Source organism: Scomber scombrus, chromosome 6, assembly GCF_963691925.1.
Source record: "Scomber scombrus chromosome 6, fScoSco1.1, whole genome shotgun sequence".
Taxonomy (NCBI): domain Eukaryota; kingdom Metazoa; phylum Chordata; class Actinopteri; order Scombriformes; family Scombridae; genus Scomber; species Scomber scombrus.
This window is the reverse complement of record NC_084975.1, coordinates 16,332,791-16,353,124: the sequence shown is the minus strand read 5'-3', so window position 1 is coordinate 16,353,124 and position 20,334 is coordinate 16,332,791. Positions and strand designations below refer to the sequence as shown.

General features: G+C 39.4%; 1 protein-coding gene across 1 annotated transcript; it reads left to right on the top strand.

Moving 5' to 3' along the window:
• Positions 1-520: 520 nt before the first annotated feature.
• Positions 521-19,662, top strand: sema3e (sema domain, immunoglobulin domain (Ig), short basic domain, secreted, (semaphorin) 3E). The gene is made up of 17 exons (XM_062420155.1): positions 521-635; positions 10,029-10,189; positions 11,097-11,156; positions 11,578-11,697; positions 13,566-13,659; positions 13,998-14,114; positions 14,389-14,531; positions 14,638-14,752; positions 15,498-15,567; positions 15,651-15,795; positions 16,130-16,355; positions 16,689-16,780; positions 17,170-17,211; positions 17,436-17,602; positions 17,971-18,041; positions 18,347-18,480; positions 19,162-19,662. Exons 1-17 carry the CDS (start codon positions 521-523, stop codon positions 19,660-19,662), a joined length of 2,373 nt encoding a protein of 790 aa, XP_062276139.1.
• The last annotated feature ends 672 nt before the right edge of the window (positions 19,663-20,334 follow it).

Sequence of the window (20,334 nt, the reverse complement as noted above, 5' to 3'; positions counted from 1 at the left end):
GAACAGACAAACGTAATCAGGTTTTTAAATCAGCAGCGATAACACCTTTGTGGGATTCATTTTCTTTCATCTGATCAGAAAGAGTGGATCTGAGCTGATCGACAGACAGACAAACAGACGGACTGACATATGGACAGAGAGCAGTGGGCACTGCAGCGTGAATGTAGCAACTGGACTTCTCTTCTCCCTGGTTACTAAAACCAAACAAGGATAATAGCTATCCTGTCCACTAAGGTAGTGGGTGGATGCAGCTTTCAGCAGACTGCTATAGGGGAAAGCAAAGACTGTATAGAAGAAATACATCCATTTAATCCACATTGTGGTGATGATCAGAAAATGGACTGTTACCTTTAAGTAGACTCATTTTGGATTGTTATACCTAAGCTCATCCCTTATTTTACAGAGAGTTGCAGAAGAAAGAACTGTGGACTGTCTCTCTTTTCATAGACTTCGCTGCCCATGTTGAGCATACTTGCAGGCTTTCTGTGTAGATGAACGTGGAGTGTGTGCCTCGATGAGGATGGCAGAGTACATAAGGACTGTGTATCTGACACTGATGCTGCTGTATTCGGTTCTGCTGATCACAGCTCACAAAGCACACAGTGTTTACCCAAGGATACGGCTCTCCCACAAAGGTAAGAAACACCTAGTGTGTGTTTATATGTTTGCATGTTATTATTATCATTTTTTAAAGTTTGGCAACAAATTGTTTTGCTGCACCAATTCAAATGGTCCAATGTATTGCACCAATGTAATGGTGGTAATTACAGTATAGTGTGTAGAACTGTCAGGAATAGTCAATGCAGCCTGAACAGAAACTGGCATTCTCTGCTCAGTGCCTTCAAGGCAGATTGAGGATAAGACAGGTGTAACAGTGCAAAGGGAATGTCACACTTTAATTGACTTCTACTTTACATTTATGGCAGTATTTGCATTTTGGTAAGTAACACTGAAATGATTTAAATGTATTCTTAGAGATAGTTGTTGTGATGTGTTGTGATCAACATGGATTTAACATAGTTTCTGACATGGTCTTTCTCTTCAAATCATACTGCAAATACAGTGAGTTAGTAGAGAAGCGGCATCCTCTGTGAGTGAGTAAAAGAAGCCGCAGGTTAACATTACCATGTAATGAGATGGTCATGGAAGATTTATGTTTTAGCCTGAGAGAGAAAGTCACCATGCACGGTTGGATTGGTGAACCTCTGCGGTGGCTCTGTGAAGCCCTCACTTTTTTTATTGACTGTTGATGTTCAAGGAGCCTGCTTGTAGTTTGTTTTGGTTCTTTGGCCACAGCGGCTGAGAATCCACAATGTGGCTTTCTCTCATGCCATAGTAATGGAACGATGAAAGAGGTATTTGGGTTTGGGAATGGATAGTGTTATGTATGTGTCTGAGAGAAGAAGTGTTTGTGTGTGCCTGTTTACGTGTGTGGGCGTGTGTGATATGGATGTACATGCACTGGTATGCAGACTGATTATTGTGTATCTCTTGGACAATAATGAGGGTTTTATCTTTGTAGATAAAACTCTTGAGTAAACATAGCCTTTCTTCTCACCGTTTCTTTGATCTCTATAGCAACTGAAGGTGATGATTCCACATAAGCCTGTTAGTCATGGTTGAATATAGGTGTGGAATTTGGATGGTCAATAACTCAAAAATACGGCGTTGTTGGTCCTTAATAAGAGTTGACAAGTCTGCTTCATGAGTTACATCTGTCAGGAGGGTTTTGTGTTAATTACTGTAAGGATTACCTACGCAACTTTTCGCATTATGTAATGAGTTAGCCACAAGAAAATAAATAAATACAGTTTGACACAATTGGAAATGAAAAATAAGAAATTGGAAGACAAACTAGGAAGTAAACACTAGAAAAAGAGATTTGGACTTTAAGCTAAGGTAAATTCAAATTGCATTTATCAACAACAGTAAGCAGATGAGTGCTGATGTGTTTAGTCATAAATGCCACATCAATATTTGTTTTGATCATGACCTTCATATACTGTACCACCCAGTTCATTAATTCCCTGAGGGGAAAGATGCGACAGTGATTGACACACTCTCTCTCTCTCTCTCTCTCTCTCACTCTCCCTCTTTCTCTCTCTCTCTCTCTCTCTCTCTCTCTCTCTCTCTCTCTCTCTCTCTCTCTCTCTCTCTCTCTCTCTCTCTCTCTCTCTCTCTCTCGCTTTCTCTCTGTGATACATGTTCTGGCTAGCACCTAGTGCTATGAAAAAGGTTTCAGTTGGATCCTATCATTATGGAATGAATACCAACTTAGCCTTAATATATGCCTCATGGGCTCTGCCGGAGATTTTTACACACCCTTAAGTTCACACAAACTCATACAAACACACACACATGCACAGGCGGAATACTGTGAATTCTTCACATGCCAAAGACTTGGATACAGTTCACAGAGATGAAGAGGGATGTGGTTTTAACTATTCACCCTTAGGACAAAGAGAATATTACCATAACATCTGGTACTGTATCAAAAGAGTGTGGAAAAAGAGATTCTCCTCTCTGAGATAAAGATTGATAATGGGAAGGAAATACTTATAATATCAGTACTGAAATTTAACCTGATTCTTGTCAAATGGACTGATACCAAGTGTGGGGTCAATAGAAATCTCAATAAAATATCAGATCAACTTTCTCCTGGTTCCTGGAAATGAATTCCTTTGGGCACGTTATAATGTTTTTCAAGGATGACCTTACTATAAAGCATTATGGATCTCTGCATGCTTTGATGTTAGCCACACTTCACACATGGTGTGCAATTACTATTCTCTTCTCTTTCATCTATTCCAAATCTTCTTGTCTAGACTTCTGGACCAGTAATTCTTTTTCCAAATACATTTGATGCACTTTCATCCCAGGCATACTTTTTATTTGCTTATACCCCCACTTAACTCTAGTTCCAAAAGACCGTTACCTAAATCATGTGGAATATTGAGTAACAATTATATACTTTCTGCTGTCTTTAGAGTAAAATTGACCCTAATCTTTGGCTGCACAGTTTGATAGTAATATGCCTAAATTACTTTTGGCAAATCAGTCTCCTTAATTCCTGGGCCATTATATGTAGAAATACCCTGCGGTGATAGTCAATCAGTAAAGAATTGAAATGAGAATGTTTGTTTGTTTGTTTGTTGTTTAAGATTGGTGTGCCTTTGGAGACACATCTATGAGTATTGAATTTGCACTGTCTAAGGTTCTTGGCAAAAGCTTCTTCAAAATCTCCAGGCCTGTGGAGTGAAATGAACTTTACTTTTAGAACAACCATCAATTCTGCTGCTAATGAAGCTGTTGCACAGCTAGCACGTGTCAGAGTCACGGCAGGTTGCAGGTAGGTGGCCAGACATACTTACTTCACTGCACTGTCATCATGCTTGGCTTGAGCTGTTGAGAGTGTGATGCAGCAATTTTCATAATAATGATAATGATGATGACCAAAATCAGACCAAAGTCACTTACAACATTTCACTCCAGCAGTGTTATCAAACAAATCAGAATAATGTAGACCTGGTTTTAGTGAAAATTTTAATTTCACCCAACCCACATTATAACAGAAACCTATCCAGAACTACTCTGGCAGTGTACATTTACAGCAGAGAAACCTGTTCACGAAAATGTAGAACTCTGCAACAAAAGTCCTCATCCAGGTGAGTCTAGGTGTCTGTGCTTCTGTTTGCAGCAAAAAAAGCAGTGAAATAAAAACATTTTTTTTTAAAAACATCTAAAATTGATTCTGTCATTCCTGATAAATAACACATGTTGGCAGGTTATTACTGCAGACATTCTTGTCTCTCCTGAAAACATTTTTTCAATTTAGTAAAACTATTTTTGAGAGCAGAAACGGCAAACACATGGAAAAAAACCTGACTCCTTCACAATTATTAAATTGACCATGCATCCCCTAAGCATGTCTGCCATGACATGTTTACTTAAGAGTCCTGATCATTTAGTAAGATATAAATATTTTTCTTGAGCCGGTCGGCAAAAGTGAATAAAGTCATCCGTTGATGTTAAGCTGTTCTGACTGTATATGTCAGTTTATATAAATAATCTTAAATTTCCCAATTTAAGCCCAACATTTACCTCATAGAAAATTCAAACAAAAGAGGCTTAAAGCACTCAAGACTGACATACACACACTATGTGAGTGTATGTGAGGTGTACTAAAAATGATTGAATAAGAATGTAAGCACACATAGTATGGTGAGGCTTTTGCTAATAGTGGACAACAGCTAAAGCTTAGACATCTTTTTCTTCTTTTCCTCCACATTTACTGACAATAGATGAGATACAGACATGTGTGAACAAACTGATTACTCAGGTAGTACTTGCTACTGTATAACAACCCCCTTCCCCCCAACCTGAGCTGTAATTTTAAACCTTCCTCTCCAGACAAGAAAAAGCTTTCTCTATATATTTTACAGCCTTGAAATCATGCTGCTGTAGGTGAATTTCCTCTGAGGGTGAGATGGGGAATACCAGTATGGCCTGAGATGAAGAGGGGATTTTTTCTACTTAAAGCTAATGTGCAAAGTGAGGTGTCCCATTAACTTTCTTCCACTTACATGAGCAGAGGCCTATAATTAACATTTACCACATTGGATCACGGCCATAGGCCATAAGTCATACTTTCTATCAAACCAATGGAAAATGGAGGGGATAGTGGCACCTTTTAGGTCAGCAATGAAAAAAGGATGATTTTCCCCCCTCTACCCTTCCCTTCCTTCCACACTCACCTCTCCCCCTCTTTCTCATTTTGTCTCTGTACATCTCAGTGTCCTTTTTCTCAGTGTGTGCTCTCCAGTTCATTAATGAGATTTCCAGAGGGGAAGGCAGCTGGTGAAAACCTAATATCCTTTCTGACCTTTTCCTGGTGAAGTGACCAGGGAGATGAGATGACTTAAGTTTGTAACACGGGAAAAGAAGAAGAAGGCACAAAGATTATTTAATTCCACTGAGACTTTCCCTTTCGGATGGGGTTCACAGTGCATTGCATCATGTTTTCTGTTAGGTGTAAGTTCACTGTTTTCAGTGAGACCATTGTGCTTTCTTTTTTTTACATGTTGTTTTGTTTTTGTTTTGTTTTTTTCTTCTTTCACACATTCAAAATAAAATAATCTAATCTAATCTATGTTGCAATAATATTGTGCAAGAGAAAAAGAGGATGAAGGATGACAAGTGGAGTAAGCACTTCAGAAATGACAAATTAAAAAAAAAGCTAAGGCAGGACACAGAAAGGTTACACAGGATGGATGTTAGCAAATGTATGTCTATCAAAAAGTACATTTAATGATGTGGAATGACACTGTGTGAAAATTTTGACATGACTTGTGTCATGATTTGACAGAGAGTAATAATGAATCAATAAATTATATATTTGGGCTCCAAGACCATACTGTATACATGTATGGTTGAAGCATGTTTAATCCCAGGAAATGGGATTCCCGGGGAATACCAATACCTTCAAACCATTTCCTGTTTCTCAATAAATATAATGACGAGAAAAAGGGATGACACATTTTTTCAAACATTTAGAATATATTGGAATATATTTAGAAAAATATGTAGTTTAAATATAAATATGTATGCTTAAAATGTTTTACTTCTTAAACAAACACATGCAACAGCTGTGTGCATGCACTGGTAGAACACACTGTAATTAATAAACACAAAGCGCCTTGAATTCAAAGCAATTCAAAGCACATACACTTCTGACCTCATGAAATTGTGCCATGACTCTTAATGAAGTTACTACAGTAACTTCCTTCTGGCCCATCAAATTCATGTTGTAGGCTCCACTATTACTTATACAACACAATGTCTGCCAGCAGCTTTGCGTGGAAATACTTCAAAATATTGAACGATACAAAGTGTGTCCCCCTTGAACAAGAGATCAAATATTCTGGAGGTTCAATAATATTTAACCCACTGTATTGGCCTTCATGCACATTGCACAATGTTTGAAATACTGAAGTAAAATAAAGAAATGTTTTGTTAGCTTTGATTGATCTCTGACGTCATTACTAGGCTATATCTAACATTGTTTGATTGTAAGAGAACGCTTACAGAACACATACAGAATATGGAATCCATCTCAGCTTTACAGAACGACTGTGAAAACACCAGATTAGCGTATTTGCTTTAATGAATTTAGTTTGTTTATACAATGAAGAATTGTTCAATAGCCTACCACTTCCATGGAGGTTGTTCTTACCAGACAGATCACAGCCAATGAACTTGGCATTTTATAGTATTCACATATATTCTATGGCAAAGCTCAAGCTGTATCCAAGGTTTGTATTAGGCTGTGTTCATCCAAATATGTATTAACATGAATGACATTCATTTGCCTTAATAATTATTGAAACCACATAATAATGCACTAAAGCTGTCAGCTTGGGAACCCATAGCTTTATGCATATTTCACTTTGTTTGTGTTTTGACTGTAGCTGAAGTTATACCTTAAAAAAAGGTAGAGGGATTCCTGGGAGTCTTGCTTTTGATCCTGGGATAGAAAATGTCTCAATTTCAGGAAACATATTAATCACCAGTTGAGGCGGTAGTTTGGAACAGAAGGGGATAGACATTGTTTACATGTCAGTTATAATGTAACACGGAAACAAAGGAAATCCTTTTAAAATATGACATTTGAATTTGTATGTGGATGCCTGCAGTGTTTGATTAAGATGTATCTATTGTCGCTAATCAAAACATGAAATGTTGTTGTGGTATTCTCCTGATTTATGATATCAATCAGGCTACAGACTTGAACTCTGTCTTTATTACAGAGAAACACAGAAACAGACTTTGCTCTTTCTCTTTCTTCTCATCCTGCTTGGAGACACCATGTGGCTTTCATTTCGCTCCCTGACATCATTCTCCCCTACACAAGGGGATTGTGGAACACAAGGCTGTACACCAATAATGGCACAACACCCCAGTTCTCCAGCTCCTGACCCCCACCCCCAGGGGCTTCGCCATCTCGTTCTGGCCTCAACAGCATAAGGAGAACAGACTTTGCCCTTATTCCTGTCCCCTTTAACTTCAGTCCACCCCAATAATTCTCTTTGTTTCTGTTCCAGCACAAGTACCATTATTCAATGTGTAAACATAGGCTTATTTCTCTGGAAATATGAGACTGCCTACCACAAGTTTAATATTATATGAATTGTATGCTTAGTAATGGCAATAGATCAAATTATGTTAGCACATATAATTTGTGTTTTTATTTTTCCCAAGGAATGTTTTTTTAGGATTTCCCATGTGCATTTAGCATGTTTCTTTTGTTGTTTTTTTTACTAAACTATATCTGAATATTTCCCGCTGTGGTGTAAAGAGACCTATAATCAAAAGTAGCTTGCTACTGCACACACACACACACACACACACACACACACACACACACACACACACACACACACACACACACACACACACACACACACACACACACACACACACACACACACACACACACACACACACACACATTGTTCTTCCTGGTGCAGGAAAACAGTATTTCCATACATGGATGAAAAGGAGATCATAAAGTTTATTTTGATTTCAAACCAAATCTTCTCAGGCATCTCTCAGCGCTACTCAGACAGCCGATGAAAGTGTCTGTCTTGAGGGAGCCCTTTTTCTCTGTGTTTTCTATTTGAAGTGGGATCACAGTAGGGCCATGTGTCTCCCTGGCTCAGTTGCTGATGGAGAAACACCCTACTTCCCCTCCTCCTTCCCCCCCTCCTCTCATCTCCTTCGATGATGGCTAAGGAGCCCTTGCTGACTGCAGATAAAACTTGGAGAGCAGAGAAGAGGGAGACATAGGAGGGGAAAGGGGAAATACGGAAATCCCCACTCTCTTTTTCAGTCTGAGCAGTGGCTGCAACTGTCTTTAATTGGCACACATAATAACAGAGGAGATACTTTTAAACAGCATTGTGCACACCTAAGCATTTTTAGTGAGTCAGTGTAATTGGAAGATGCACCAACTGCATTTTATAGTAGCTATGAAATGATGTGTAATTAAGCAAATATCATATTTACCCTTCTATATATGTAATTAATCCCAGAACAAAGCTTATCTGCATTTGTGTGTCTGTGTGTGTTTGGGGGAGAGAGCTCACACATGTCTATGCATCTCGCTGAGTTTATGTGTCCATATGAATCAGCTGCCACTCATCATTATTAAATAAGACAAGTGAGAAGTAGATGGAAAAAAGGTTCGGTATATACACTGTTTACTCTATCACTTTAAATAGCCATCTAACTCTGTCAGCTAAATAAGTGGTAGCAGATTTGACTTCACATAAAGAAAGAGCTGATTGTTTGGGAGCCGGTCCAACACTTGTAGAAAAGTTGGAGTGGGACGTGAATGTTCTGTCCTTGATTTAACTTCAGCTTAACTCAGAAGCTATGAGGAGATAGAGGAGAATGAGTGTGTGTGAGAGAAAAAGACAGATAACTCCAAGTGTGTGTGGATTAGATAATTACAGGAAGCATGTCTGAGCCCTGGCAGAACACCACTGCCACATCCCCTCAGTCTCTGCCACCTAACCACCCGAGCTCTAATTCTACTCAAACAAACAGTCGTCTGTTTCCACCGTGGAAATCTTAATAGCAACAAAATATACACACTCACCCACTCCACTGTGGATATCTAATCCTATTTTAAACAAATAAAACCTTCCGTGGAGTGTATGCTGTTGCTATGAGTCATCTACAAAATAGGATAAACACTCACTCCTTCTATCTTGAGGATCAAGTATCACTAAAAATATACAGATGCTAGAAAAATATATCATACAATTACCCCCTGCAATCCCAGTATATAGAGACACCTCAGCATTGTTTGAGGTAGTTGCAAATATTGCAGTCTCAGTCTTTTTTCCTTTCTTCATGTAAAGGGAGTCTGCTCAGGAATAGTGCCTGGATGGCATTAGGTGTGCATGTTATAGAACATATTTGAGAACACAGCCCATGCCATGCTAGTAGCCCACAATAAATCTTATCACAAACCTTACTTGTCTGCTTAAATCTGTCTGAAGTTTCAACAATTCTGCTAACACACTCCAGATCCGGCTTTTTACTTTTACAAGGACATGAAGGCCAACCCGTTTGTGCCTTAATGAAAGCTTTTTCAGGCCAGTGTATCTCACAGGAAGTGTACACCTCTGGGGCTTCATCATTTAGTTTAAATCTTTCACCCTCAACCCTGTTTACAGAGAGCAGGTATAGACTCGGTGCCTGTCAGGTTCTATCAAGTTTTGCATGTGTGCATGCACATGCAAACTGATAGGATTTCAAATCATCTAAAGGAGGACTCACTGGGAGTAGCGTTAAGAGAACGGTCCATTTCCTGTCTGATAAAACTGCTTCTGCCTGGTATAAAAGGCAGTGTACATCAAACGGCTCTCCCAATAATCACAGCATTTTTCCCAGGACTCATATATCACATTTCTACCCTGATTCTGAGGAGTATCTTTATGGTTGAGCTATGTCAAAGGTTAGCAGTAGTCCTCATAGCATTTTATTGGTATATGTTATTTGGGAGAGCTGCTTTGAACTGCGCTATGTACTCATTTATGAATTTTTAGTGATGATAAAAAACAATATGTAGGTCTATAACTGAACCTGTGACACACACTGTGTAAGTGTAGCTGAATTGAGCGAGAGGAGGCATAGATGCCACATGGGAGGCAGAGATGGGATGAAAAGATAACCCTACTGTTGCTCTCCACCATTCTCTGGGGAAGTGATGAATCAGAAACACATGTTGCAATGTGCCCTTGGCCATGAGAGCAGTTGGAACTTAAGCATGTGGACCAGAGTCAGAGATCCCTTGGGGTAGAGGTTTGGTCAAATTAGATCTTGCTGGTAGCCAAGAAGATATGGTTTCCATTGAAAATGTGAATTTTAATCTTGCTTCTTGTTTGCTATCTAGCTAAATATATATTGTGCCTCTGTTGTGTTGTTATAATTTCTATCTTGGTGTGCTATTATCTCTGCAGAGCTTTGGCAGCTAAACAGGACCTGGGTGTTTCAGGGGCATGGAACAGCTCTTCAGCCCCAGACCATGCTGCTGGATGAGGGCCATGAAAGGCTTTATGTGGGGGCCAAGAATGCTCTGTTCTCCCTAAGTCTGGACCGGGTTAACACACACTACAGAGAGGTAGGCATGCTTTCATCACCTTGCCTGCCAGGTAGTGAGACATATTGATCTATTTCACCCATGAGGCAACATATAGATAGATAGATAGATAGATAGATAGATAGATAGATAGATAGATAGATAGATAGATAGATAGATAGATAGATAGATAGATAGATAGATAGATAGATAGATAGATAGATAGATAGATAGATAGATAGATAGATAGATAGATAGATAGATAGATAGATAGATAGATAGATTGATAGATAGATAGATAGATAGATAGATAGATAGATAGATAGATATTGTCATTGCATATAAAAACACAACAACATTTTGTTTGCAGCACCAAAGATCAGTATAAAAGGGCATAAATAAAGGTTAAAGTAATAAATAATGCACAGATAAGTAACACAATAATGAATAATAAATAATGCTCAGGTAAATTGCACTTGTCCATCTAACTTTATTGCACTTGTACATCGTATTGCACTTGTCCATCTAACTGTATTGCACTTGTACTGTTCATCAGGTTAGTGTATGTGTGGTTTTCATGAGAGTAGTGTGTGTTTATGTTTGAGGAGTGAATTCACAGCTCTTGGAAAGAAGCTGTTTTTGCTGGTTCTGGCCAAACTGGGTGTTTATGTGTATGTCTGTCTGTGTGTACATATACATGCAAATGCTATATAACTGTGCTTTGATTGAGTTTATAAATTAGAAACTGAAAAAGCAAGGCACAATATGCCTCAAAAGTATTAGAGCAATAAGTTTACTCATATTCTTAAACTGCAGAGGAGACAATATTGTTTGGTCAAGTTATGAATGATTCAACTAACTTTGTTAATGTTTTAGTTTTCCTTGTTGTAGTTTAAAATGAAATAATACTGTTGTAAAAAGGAATATAACTGTCTTTCCTCCCTGTCAGATCCAGTGGGCCAGTACTGAATCTCAGATAGAGGACTGTTTGATGAAGGGGAGGGAAAAGGTAAGGGACTCTCTTTACAGCACAGTAAAATATTACTGACAGCATGTCTGCATATGTTATTATCTGGGCGTTAGTATGACTGAGGTTTACTATCAATAGCAAAGCATAAATGCCCAGTTGGTAATGTAATTTAACTTTATGTACAAATATCATAGTATAATTGATTTATTCCAGACTGTGGGCAGATCACTTATACAGATAGATACTGTCAGCATGACAGCATGTCTTGATTTACATATCTCACTATGCTCATTAACCTTTGTTTAACCTTAAGTATTGGTATTATTGATGATGCAGTAAAAGCCTGGCATTTTCCCATTACCCCATCTTGGCCTCAATCCTCCCTCATGACCCTTCTATCACCCCCACTGCCAACCCACTCTACCCACCCACTGCTTAATTTCTGTATCTCCTCCAACAGCCGGAGTGTGCAAATTACATCAAGGTCTTACAGCAGTACAACCAGACCCATTTACTGGTCTGTGGAACAGGAGCTTTTAACCCCATCTGTACCCTGGTCAGGGTGGGACACTTTGGGCAGGTGAGTCCGAGTGACTGAATTTGGTTTAACAGCCAAATATTTAAGTTATATTTTACAAAGTCAAACAGCACAGTGACCTGACTTTTTGGTCTGTTCACCTACTGTGGAAATGTCTTATTATGCAGTCTTATCATGCACCAGATTTTCACTGTCAAGGACTAGGAGATTTATGTGTTATGCAGACAGCCAAATTTCACATTGTACTCTTTCATTCTACACTCTATTCTCTTACATTATGAAAACGTTGTGTAGACAGCTGTGACCTGAGCTCTTAAACTCTTAGCACATGCTACTGCAGATGAGTTTATCCTCCTAGCAACAAAGAGTGATATGAAGCAGAGTTGGAAAATACGGTGAGAGGGTGGAGGTTTGGTTTTTTTCTTGCAGGGAAGAAATTATCTGCCACACGGTTTTCATTTTTATTATAAAAAGCTAAAGCTACCACTGGTCAGGTAAAACAGGCCAGGTGCTGCTTTCTGTAGGAGGGAAATGGAGGACAGAGAAGACTAATGTTCTGTCTCTGTACTCTGAGGTCATTTCCAGTGTGTATGTCAGGAATGTTTGTGCATACTGGAGTGCATGCAAAATGACCTGCATACATCTACTGTATATGAGCAAGATTGTCTAGGGTATGACACATATTTCCCAGATGTCACTGAGCAGCCCTTAGGTGTGTGTGTGTGTGTGTGTGTGTGTGTGTGTGTGTGTGTGTGTGTGTGTGTGTGTGTGTGTGTGTGTGTGTGTGTGTGTGTGTGTGTGTGTATTTATCTGGTCTGTGAATTTAGAGGGAGAAAGGAGAGAAGAGACCTTTTCACCCTGCATTCCTTCACTGGTTCAGTAGGCTGACCAGGCCAGTTACACCTTTCAAACAGGAACCACAGTCAAACATCACTCATATCATTGGAATGCTCATAACTGGATCAGCTTTGGCTGGTTGCTTTATGTTTATAGAACCAAATCTCTCTTTAAGCAGTGCATTGCGTCACATAAATTTCACACATGCTGTGTGAGATTACATCTTGTCTAGAATTACCATTGAGTCTGAGATGAATAATATATATGTAACAATAAACTATGATAGAAAATACTATTGCCATATGTCACAGCAACCCTTGACTAAAATACTGAATATTTATGCCTACTGGTTCAAGCATTTTGATACAAAGCACCCCACATTTCAGAGTATTGCATTTAGGGTGACACTGCTTCAACTTTATTTTACATATTTTCTGTTTTCCGTTTCGGTAGTTTGCATTATATGATGGATGAGTTTAACCCAGAGGCTGACTTCTGTTACAGTCACGCAGGGTTGTAGTCACAGCACAGTGGGGTTTCTGTTCTTCTCATAAATCAATGACATCCTCTCTGATCTGCTAGTGACAGTCATAAACACTGTGGTGGTCCACAATATATGAGTTAATTCTATAGGGACTTGATGTCTGTGTGTGTGTATGTGTGTGTGTGTGTGTGTGTGTGTGTGTGTGTGTGTGTGTGTGTGTGTGTTTATCTGGTTCTGTGTTTCTGCCACCTGCTGTGCAAGGCATCAAGATCAGAAGAGTAAGTAGTTAACTCACTGTGATATAGGAGCATAGCAGAGTTGGTTATACAGACAACAGTCCTTCATTTGGTCATCCATCACTCCTTCCCTCATCTATCTTCATTGTTCCTTCTCATCCATCACTTTTTGATCACTCCTCTCTCTAATTTACCTCTCTCTCTCCACCTCCTGTGGTTTGTCTGGATGTTATTAAAGGCTTTGCATGGGTACATCTTTTGAATGTGTGCTTGTGACGTTTATGTTTATGCATATGCATATTTGTTTGGGAATAACTTTGAACCGTGTACTTTCCTGTGTGTGTTGTTCACAGGATAGGAGGTTTGCTCTTCAAGAGGAAAGTATCACAAGTGGCAGAGGACGTTGTCCATATGACCCCAACAGTCCCTGCACATCTACACTCTCCAGTAAGAAACTTATCACTCATCAGCTCACCAAACATTGTGAGACTACATTTTATGTTTTTATTTCAGTCGGTATTAATAGATAACATCCCTCTCCACTTTGGAGAGGTTTGCTCACTTTGTTGACGTCTAAGCATTCAATACTGCCATCTTGTGGTCCTTTTTCATGCCCGCATTTTAATCACAGTAAATGAGGTTGCAGTTTTGATAACAGGTCTTATTTAGTTTTTAATTGATTTTGTGTTTGCATGTGTGTGTGTGTGTGTGTGTGTGTGTGTGTGTGTGTGTGTGTGTGTGTGTGTGTGTGTGTGTGTGTGTGTGTGTGTGTGTGTGTACATTAGGAGGAGAACTGTATATTGGCCTGTACACTGACTACTGGGAGAATGATGGAGCTTTGTGTCGACTTAACAGCCAGACGTTCACACGCACTGAGAGAGATGACAGGCAACAACTCAATGGTTGGTGTACATTACAGAATGATCACATGTCCTGTACAGTCTAGTGTAAATATTTGATAACACATCCTAAGTATGTTTTCAGAAAATAAATACTTAAATTATTTTTCCAGATCTGCATAACCATAAAAGACATGAAATGAATATGAATTTTAACAGCTTATAATAATCATACTGTTTGCTTCACTTAGTCACGTCCACAACCTCCACTTCTTAACTTCATACTAACTTTATGTTTCACTCTAGGCCTTTTTGTTACAAATTCTACTTTCCACAGAACCTAAATTTGTGGGGTCAGCAGTTATTCCAGACAATGATGACAGGGATGACGATAAAGTTTACTTCTTCTTCACTGAACGAGAGATGAATGCTGAGGGGACAAACAAGGCTGTCTATACCCGCGTTGGACGAGTCTGTGTGGTAAAAATTTGAATGCTGTACTATATGCACCTTTTATGGACTTAAACCAGCCAAAGCCAAAGTACAGACAATGCTGTCACAATATATATCTCCCTTCATCTCTCAGAACGACCAGGGAGGACAGAGAATGCTGGTGAATAGATGGAGCTCTTTTCTGAAAACTCGTCTTATTTGCTCTGTGGCTGGACCCAGTGGCATTGACACACACTTTGATGATCTTGGTAGGGCAACGAGGACACCTTTTTTGCATGCCATCAGATTTATGATTATTAAACTGTGTGCTTTTTAGTATCCAGTCTAAACAGAATCAAGGATTTTTGTTGCTGTGTATGTCTGTCCTGGAGTAATGGAAACAAATATTTAGTTATAAAGGAACAGATCTCAATACATGAGATCATTTGATGTGCAGCCAACACAATATATTACATTTAATGTAACGGGACTATTACCTCAGAATAATAGTCACCATTACTACTTGTTCAAATTATGTGCACATCGCTTACAACTTTAACAAACAAGACTAGACAAGCACAGTTTTGCTGGAGTTTAAGTGAACACAGATTAGTGACCGTAAACATAAATTACTCAGAAACCACTTGCCTGTTCAGTCGTGCTCTCACACTCATTGAAAGCAGCAGTAAAATTAAACACCTGCAGACAGACTGTGGGGGGACGCAGAGCAGTCAGTGTTGGTGACTCTCTTCAAGGGAAAGTAGCTACATACACCACGTACAAAGTCGACTAAGTTTTATGACTATATACATGTTAAAATGAAATTAGGCACAACCATGTTTTAAGCTAAAGTCATTATTAGCTACAACACACTCAAAATAACAATATTAGCATGTTGACGTCTTTAGCAGGTAACGTTTACCATTTTAACGATGACAATAGTTCTCAAGAAAACAAATACAAAAAACTGCTAGTGAGGCTAAAAAAACATCAAATCTTCATTTTGTCTTTCAGAGGATGTCTTTGTGCTCAGAAACAAGGATGAGAAAAACCCAGAAATATTTGGCCTATTCAGCACAACAAGGTGAATGCAGGATGACATCAGCATTTCATTATACTGGCCCAATTTTGTTATCCTTCAAATTACTGATAAAACCTTCTTTGCAGTGCCGTGTTTAAAGGCTATGCTGTGTGTGTCTATCACATGGAGGACATCAGAGCAGCTTTTAATGGTCCATTTGCCTACCGAGAGAGACCTGAGCATCGCTGGTCACCTTACGAGGACAGAGTCCCCTACCCACGACCTGGATCTGTGAGTGTTAATGTCTGAATGAAGTCTTATTTATGAGATTTCATTTCTTGATGCCCCAGCATTATGCATTCACAGCACTCTCCTTTAGTCTGTGGCCATGACAGGCATCCTTTGAGAGGGACAGTGTTGTGAATATGTAGGGCAGTCTGGTGAATGTCAGCACTGTTGTAGCTACATCAGCAGGTCATGCAGGCACAGTCTGAGCTAGACTAAAACATGTCAGCTTTTTTTTCTACAGTGCAGACAGCGCCAATGTATTTAATGACCTGCCTCTGTCTTGGCCACTGCTTCTTCTTTTACTCTCTCTGCATCTGTCACACCATCTCTTTAACAGTGTGCCAGTAAAGTGAACGGCGGTGGCTTCTCCAGCTCTAAGGACTTTCCTGATGAGGTTTTGCGGTTTGTGCGTTCTCATCCTGTGATGTATCGTCCAGTCCTTCCCCAGCATCATAGACCTGTTTTGCTGCAGACAGAGCCAGGCAGGAGAAAGCTGACCCAGATTGCAGTAGACAGAGTCCAAGCCCAGGATGGACACTACCATGTCCTCTACATCGGCACTGGTATATACACACTGCAAATAATTCATATTTACTGCAAAAAGCTTGATATATGCAACAAATGTGTATACCAGTCAAATAAAATTAAAGGAGGTGCTTTTAACTTTTAATACACTTGACATAACATTTTTATGGCATACAGTCACACTTTAAAAAAATATTTGGTGGCACTGAAACCTGTTGCATGCTAAGATAATTTTGAATATGAAATTGATTGTGGAAATACATGTAATTAATTTTGTATGTCAAGGCAACTATATGAATTGTGATTAGCTGTCAAATTTTGGTCTAAGCAGCATTGTAACATTCATGCCAAGTGCTTCTTCTTTTCATCAGATGACTCAGTGGTGTTGAAAGTTATCACCATCTATAACAAAGACACAGACACTATGGAGGAGGTGCTGCTGGAAGAGCTGCAAGTATTCAAGGTAGTCTATTCTTAGCTACAAGATGTGAAAGCAAAATACTTTGTAACCAGACAAATTCAGCATTTTACTGCATACTCCATAAGAGCACTGAATTACTGATTCACTACATTTACATCATGAGGGGAAATCATGCATTGTGTGATACGAATATACCCGTTTTTCTTAGAGCAGTTTCATTTGAAAACTAGTTTTCAAGTTTTCAAACTAATTTTCAAGTTTTCAAACTAATTTTCAAGCTGCCATTTTAATTACAAAACTGATTTTGGATGGATAGATTCATGACGGGAGGGCACATGTGACATAAAACTTTATACCAGCTTTATGCTCTTTTGATGAAACACTGTTTCAGTATCATTGTTGAATACAAGCAAAATGTTGTCTATTTGCAGGTGCCAGCACCAATAAAAGAGATCATAATATCACCTAAAAGGGTAAGAGGAGCATTTGAATACCTGCAATTCTGTTGTTTAGCCACAAGATGATAACATTGCTACACTATGCTTTACTTTGCATTGACATTAACAATTTAGATGTACTGCAACCTACTTTTGTTAAGTTGCCCTGCTAGATGAGGTGATGACAGAGAGTACATGTTACGTTTGATTACAGTTAAATTTTGACTTTATATCAATGGATCATGTTCTTGGGTCCACAGCAACAGCTGTATGTGGGGTCAGAAGTGGGTGTGGCCCAGATCAGACTGCATCAGTGTGACCTCTATGGCTCAGAATGTGCTGATTGTTGTCTGGCCAGAGACCCCTACTGTGCTTGGGATGGCCTCACCTGTTCCAGATTCTACCCTGCTGGAGTCTACACAAAGAGGTAACAGCACACAGCTCTGAGATAGGGCCTGTATTTATTCCCTGCAGATACATGTGTTTGTGTGTGATATCAGCTGTTCACACCTTTACTAGTAAACCTCTGTTCCATCAAAGCGTCTTGCCCTGAATCTCACAACACTCTACTGCCAGACCACCGAGTCATTATCACAGGCACTGAGAGACATGACAGCCAGGTGTTATGCAATGCTGTTCAGTATGCACTTGATCACCACCCTTCTTTCTCTTTCAGTTTTCCCCTCTCTCTTTTTCCCTCTTTGCTTTCTTTCTCTCCCTCCTTTTACTGATCTCTCACGATGTCATCACATGTTCAAAATTACTATCACTTTACTTCCCTTTTTTCCATCTCAGCAGACGATTCAGACGGCAGGATGTTCGTCATGGCAACGCCGTCCAGCTGTGCAATGGAATGCAAATTGATGGTTAGTGTATGAAGTGTGTGTTGGGGGTATGAAGTGTGTGCGTGGACTCGATTGTGTGTAGTCATTTGTATCTCAAAATGTCCTCAGACGAATACTGTAAACTGCAAGGAAATGATGCAGTTCTTCAGAAGCACTAGACTGAATATAGATATTCTTAAGGTGTCATTGCAGTTGGCTGAGGTGAGGTTAGTGTGGTTTTATAATGGAAGTAGACTGTGACAGACAATCCGCTCCTTGCCATCTCCCTTGCACAGGAACATTTTGTTTTAATCTTTTATGATGCGTATGTGTATGTTTGTTCACAGATGAAAAATGGCACAGAGCCGAGGAGAGGCTGGTGTACGGTGTCGAGAGCAACAGCACTTTACTTGAGTGCGTTCCTCGATCACTTCAGGCCAAAGTCCTCTGGTTCTTACAGAAAGGTAGAGAGAAACAAGAGGTGAGTTTTATGCTCCAGCATATGTTAAGAAATACAAACGTGAACATACAGAAGACATATTACACTACAAACACATGAACAAATGACATGAAATTATCACTACATTAGAAAATATGCTCCTGTTACAAACCAATACCGAATTCTTCCTCTCACTAGTCTCACTAATCATGCAGATAGTTTTGATTTGACTTTAAGCTGATCCTTCTGCTGCCACAGTTAGTTGGCAGTCAGTGAAGCAAAAATTGACATTTATTTTCCTGAGGACATTGTTTCTGTTTTTCAAATGCAATGTTTCATTGCACTGAGCACTGCAAACAAAAATCTGTTCTCCCTTGAACTGGTTTTGGCACTCCAGCAATATATACAGTATTTCTCTTTATGATATCTCAAAACCTTCGAAAATCATTACAAATAAATAATAATTTAAATATTTGTATCTTAAACAGTGAGATTTAGATATGAAAAAACTGGTAGTTATATATCTCGCAGAACCCTAAGTACAGAAAGTACTATTGAATGACTTAATTTGTCCTTTTTTAATTAAAATTCTTCTTAGGAGAATAGCAAATTCAGCAGCAGTTTTGCTGTTTTCTAAATCACTAGGCTAGGCCTTAAATAATGGTCACACTACTGACTAGAAAAGTAATAATGTTCTTTTGTTTTGTTTTTTCTTTTGTGTAGGTTCGAGGTGATGAGCGGGTTATAATGACCTCCCACGGGCTGCTTTTCTTACGTGTGAGAACCTCTGATGCTGGTGTGTATGTGTGCCAGACAGTGGAACATGGATACGTGCACACATTATTACGTATCACTCTACACGTGCTGAAAGGGGAGAGGGTGGAGTCAGCAATCCACAGAGCTAATGATGGAGAGGTAGAGAAAACTGGAGCTTCATGCCACCCCCCCTTGGGCCCCCTACCAGGCCCTAGCATCAGCCCCAGGGCTTTAGTGCCATCCTCGGTCCCAGGCCCCCACTCCAGGCTGTGGTACAAGGAGTTCCTCCAGCTGATTGGCTATGGGGATGCCCAGAGAGTAGAAGAGTACTGTGAGAGAGTGTGGTGCTCAGATAAAAAACGTAAAAAGACCAAAAGAAGATATGTTCCCCTGGGTGGCGAGAAGAGAGGGAAAGGGAGGGGAGAAGAGAACTCCCACAGAGCACCCAGGCACACTTTGGACACCTGAAGAGAACAGAGATTAACTGCACATACACACACAAACATACATATGCACACGTACATAGTCTAAAGGTCGGGCTAACTCAGTATTTGCACCATGTAAAAGGTTTTCACTTTGCTTTCAACAAGAGCAGAAACGCACAAACATTTAACACTCAATGGTTTGACTATGCTGTTACTACTTATTTAAAAAAATATAATTATCTGGTGCAAACTCTGGGTGAATACTATTAATGTCAGTGTCGGTGCAAAGCAGAGGCCTTGGATGGAGATTGATGACTGATTAAACGACGTTGCCTCTGATCTGAACAGGCAGAACATATATATCAGCTCCTGTGGACTGACCGAGCCCAACCCAGCTCTCAATCCAAACGCACACAGAGACTGCATCAGCAAATCGCTGCTCCATCTCTCATTATGGTTCAATATGACTCTTACTGTATATGTTATGAGAGAAAACAATATGTTAAAAAAGTAAAGGCCTTCTTTTTTTTCTTTTTTTTTTGGTACAATGATAACTTATTTTCTTGGTTTCTACTTTGAGTTCTGTAGTTGTTTAGATGTCATAAACTGGAAAAAAAAATATTGTTGTTTTTGTACAGTGAAAAATGCTTTGAGCTCTAGGATACTGCTAATTTGATTTTAATGTGGTCACGGCTGTGGTGTGTGTGGTTACAAT

Bases quoted from the DNA above. Each gene is read 5' to 3' on its own strand.
- sema3e (XM_062420155.1), top strand. From the start codon at position 521: ATGGCAGAGTACATAAGGACTGTGTATCTGACACTGATGCTGCTGTAT. The intron at 14,753-15,497 runs GTAGGGCAACGA...TTTGTCTTTCAG, and splicing joins CACACACTTTGATGATCTTG to AGGATGTCTTTGTGCTCAGA. The intron at 15,568-15,650 runs GTGAATGCAGGA...CCTTCTTTGCAG, and splicing joins GGCCTATTCAGCACAACAAG to TGCCGTGTTTAAAGGCTATG.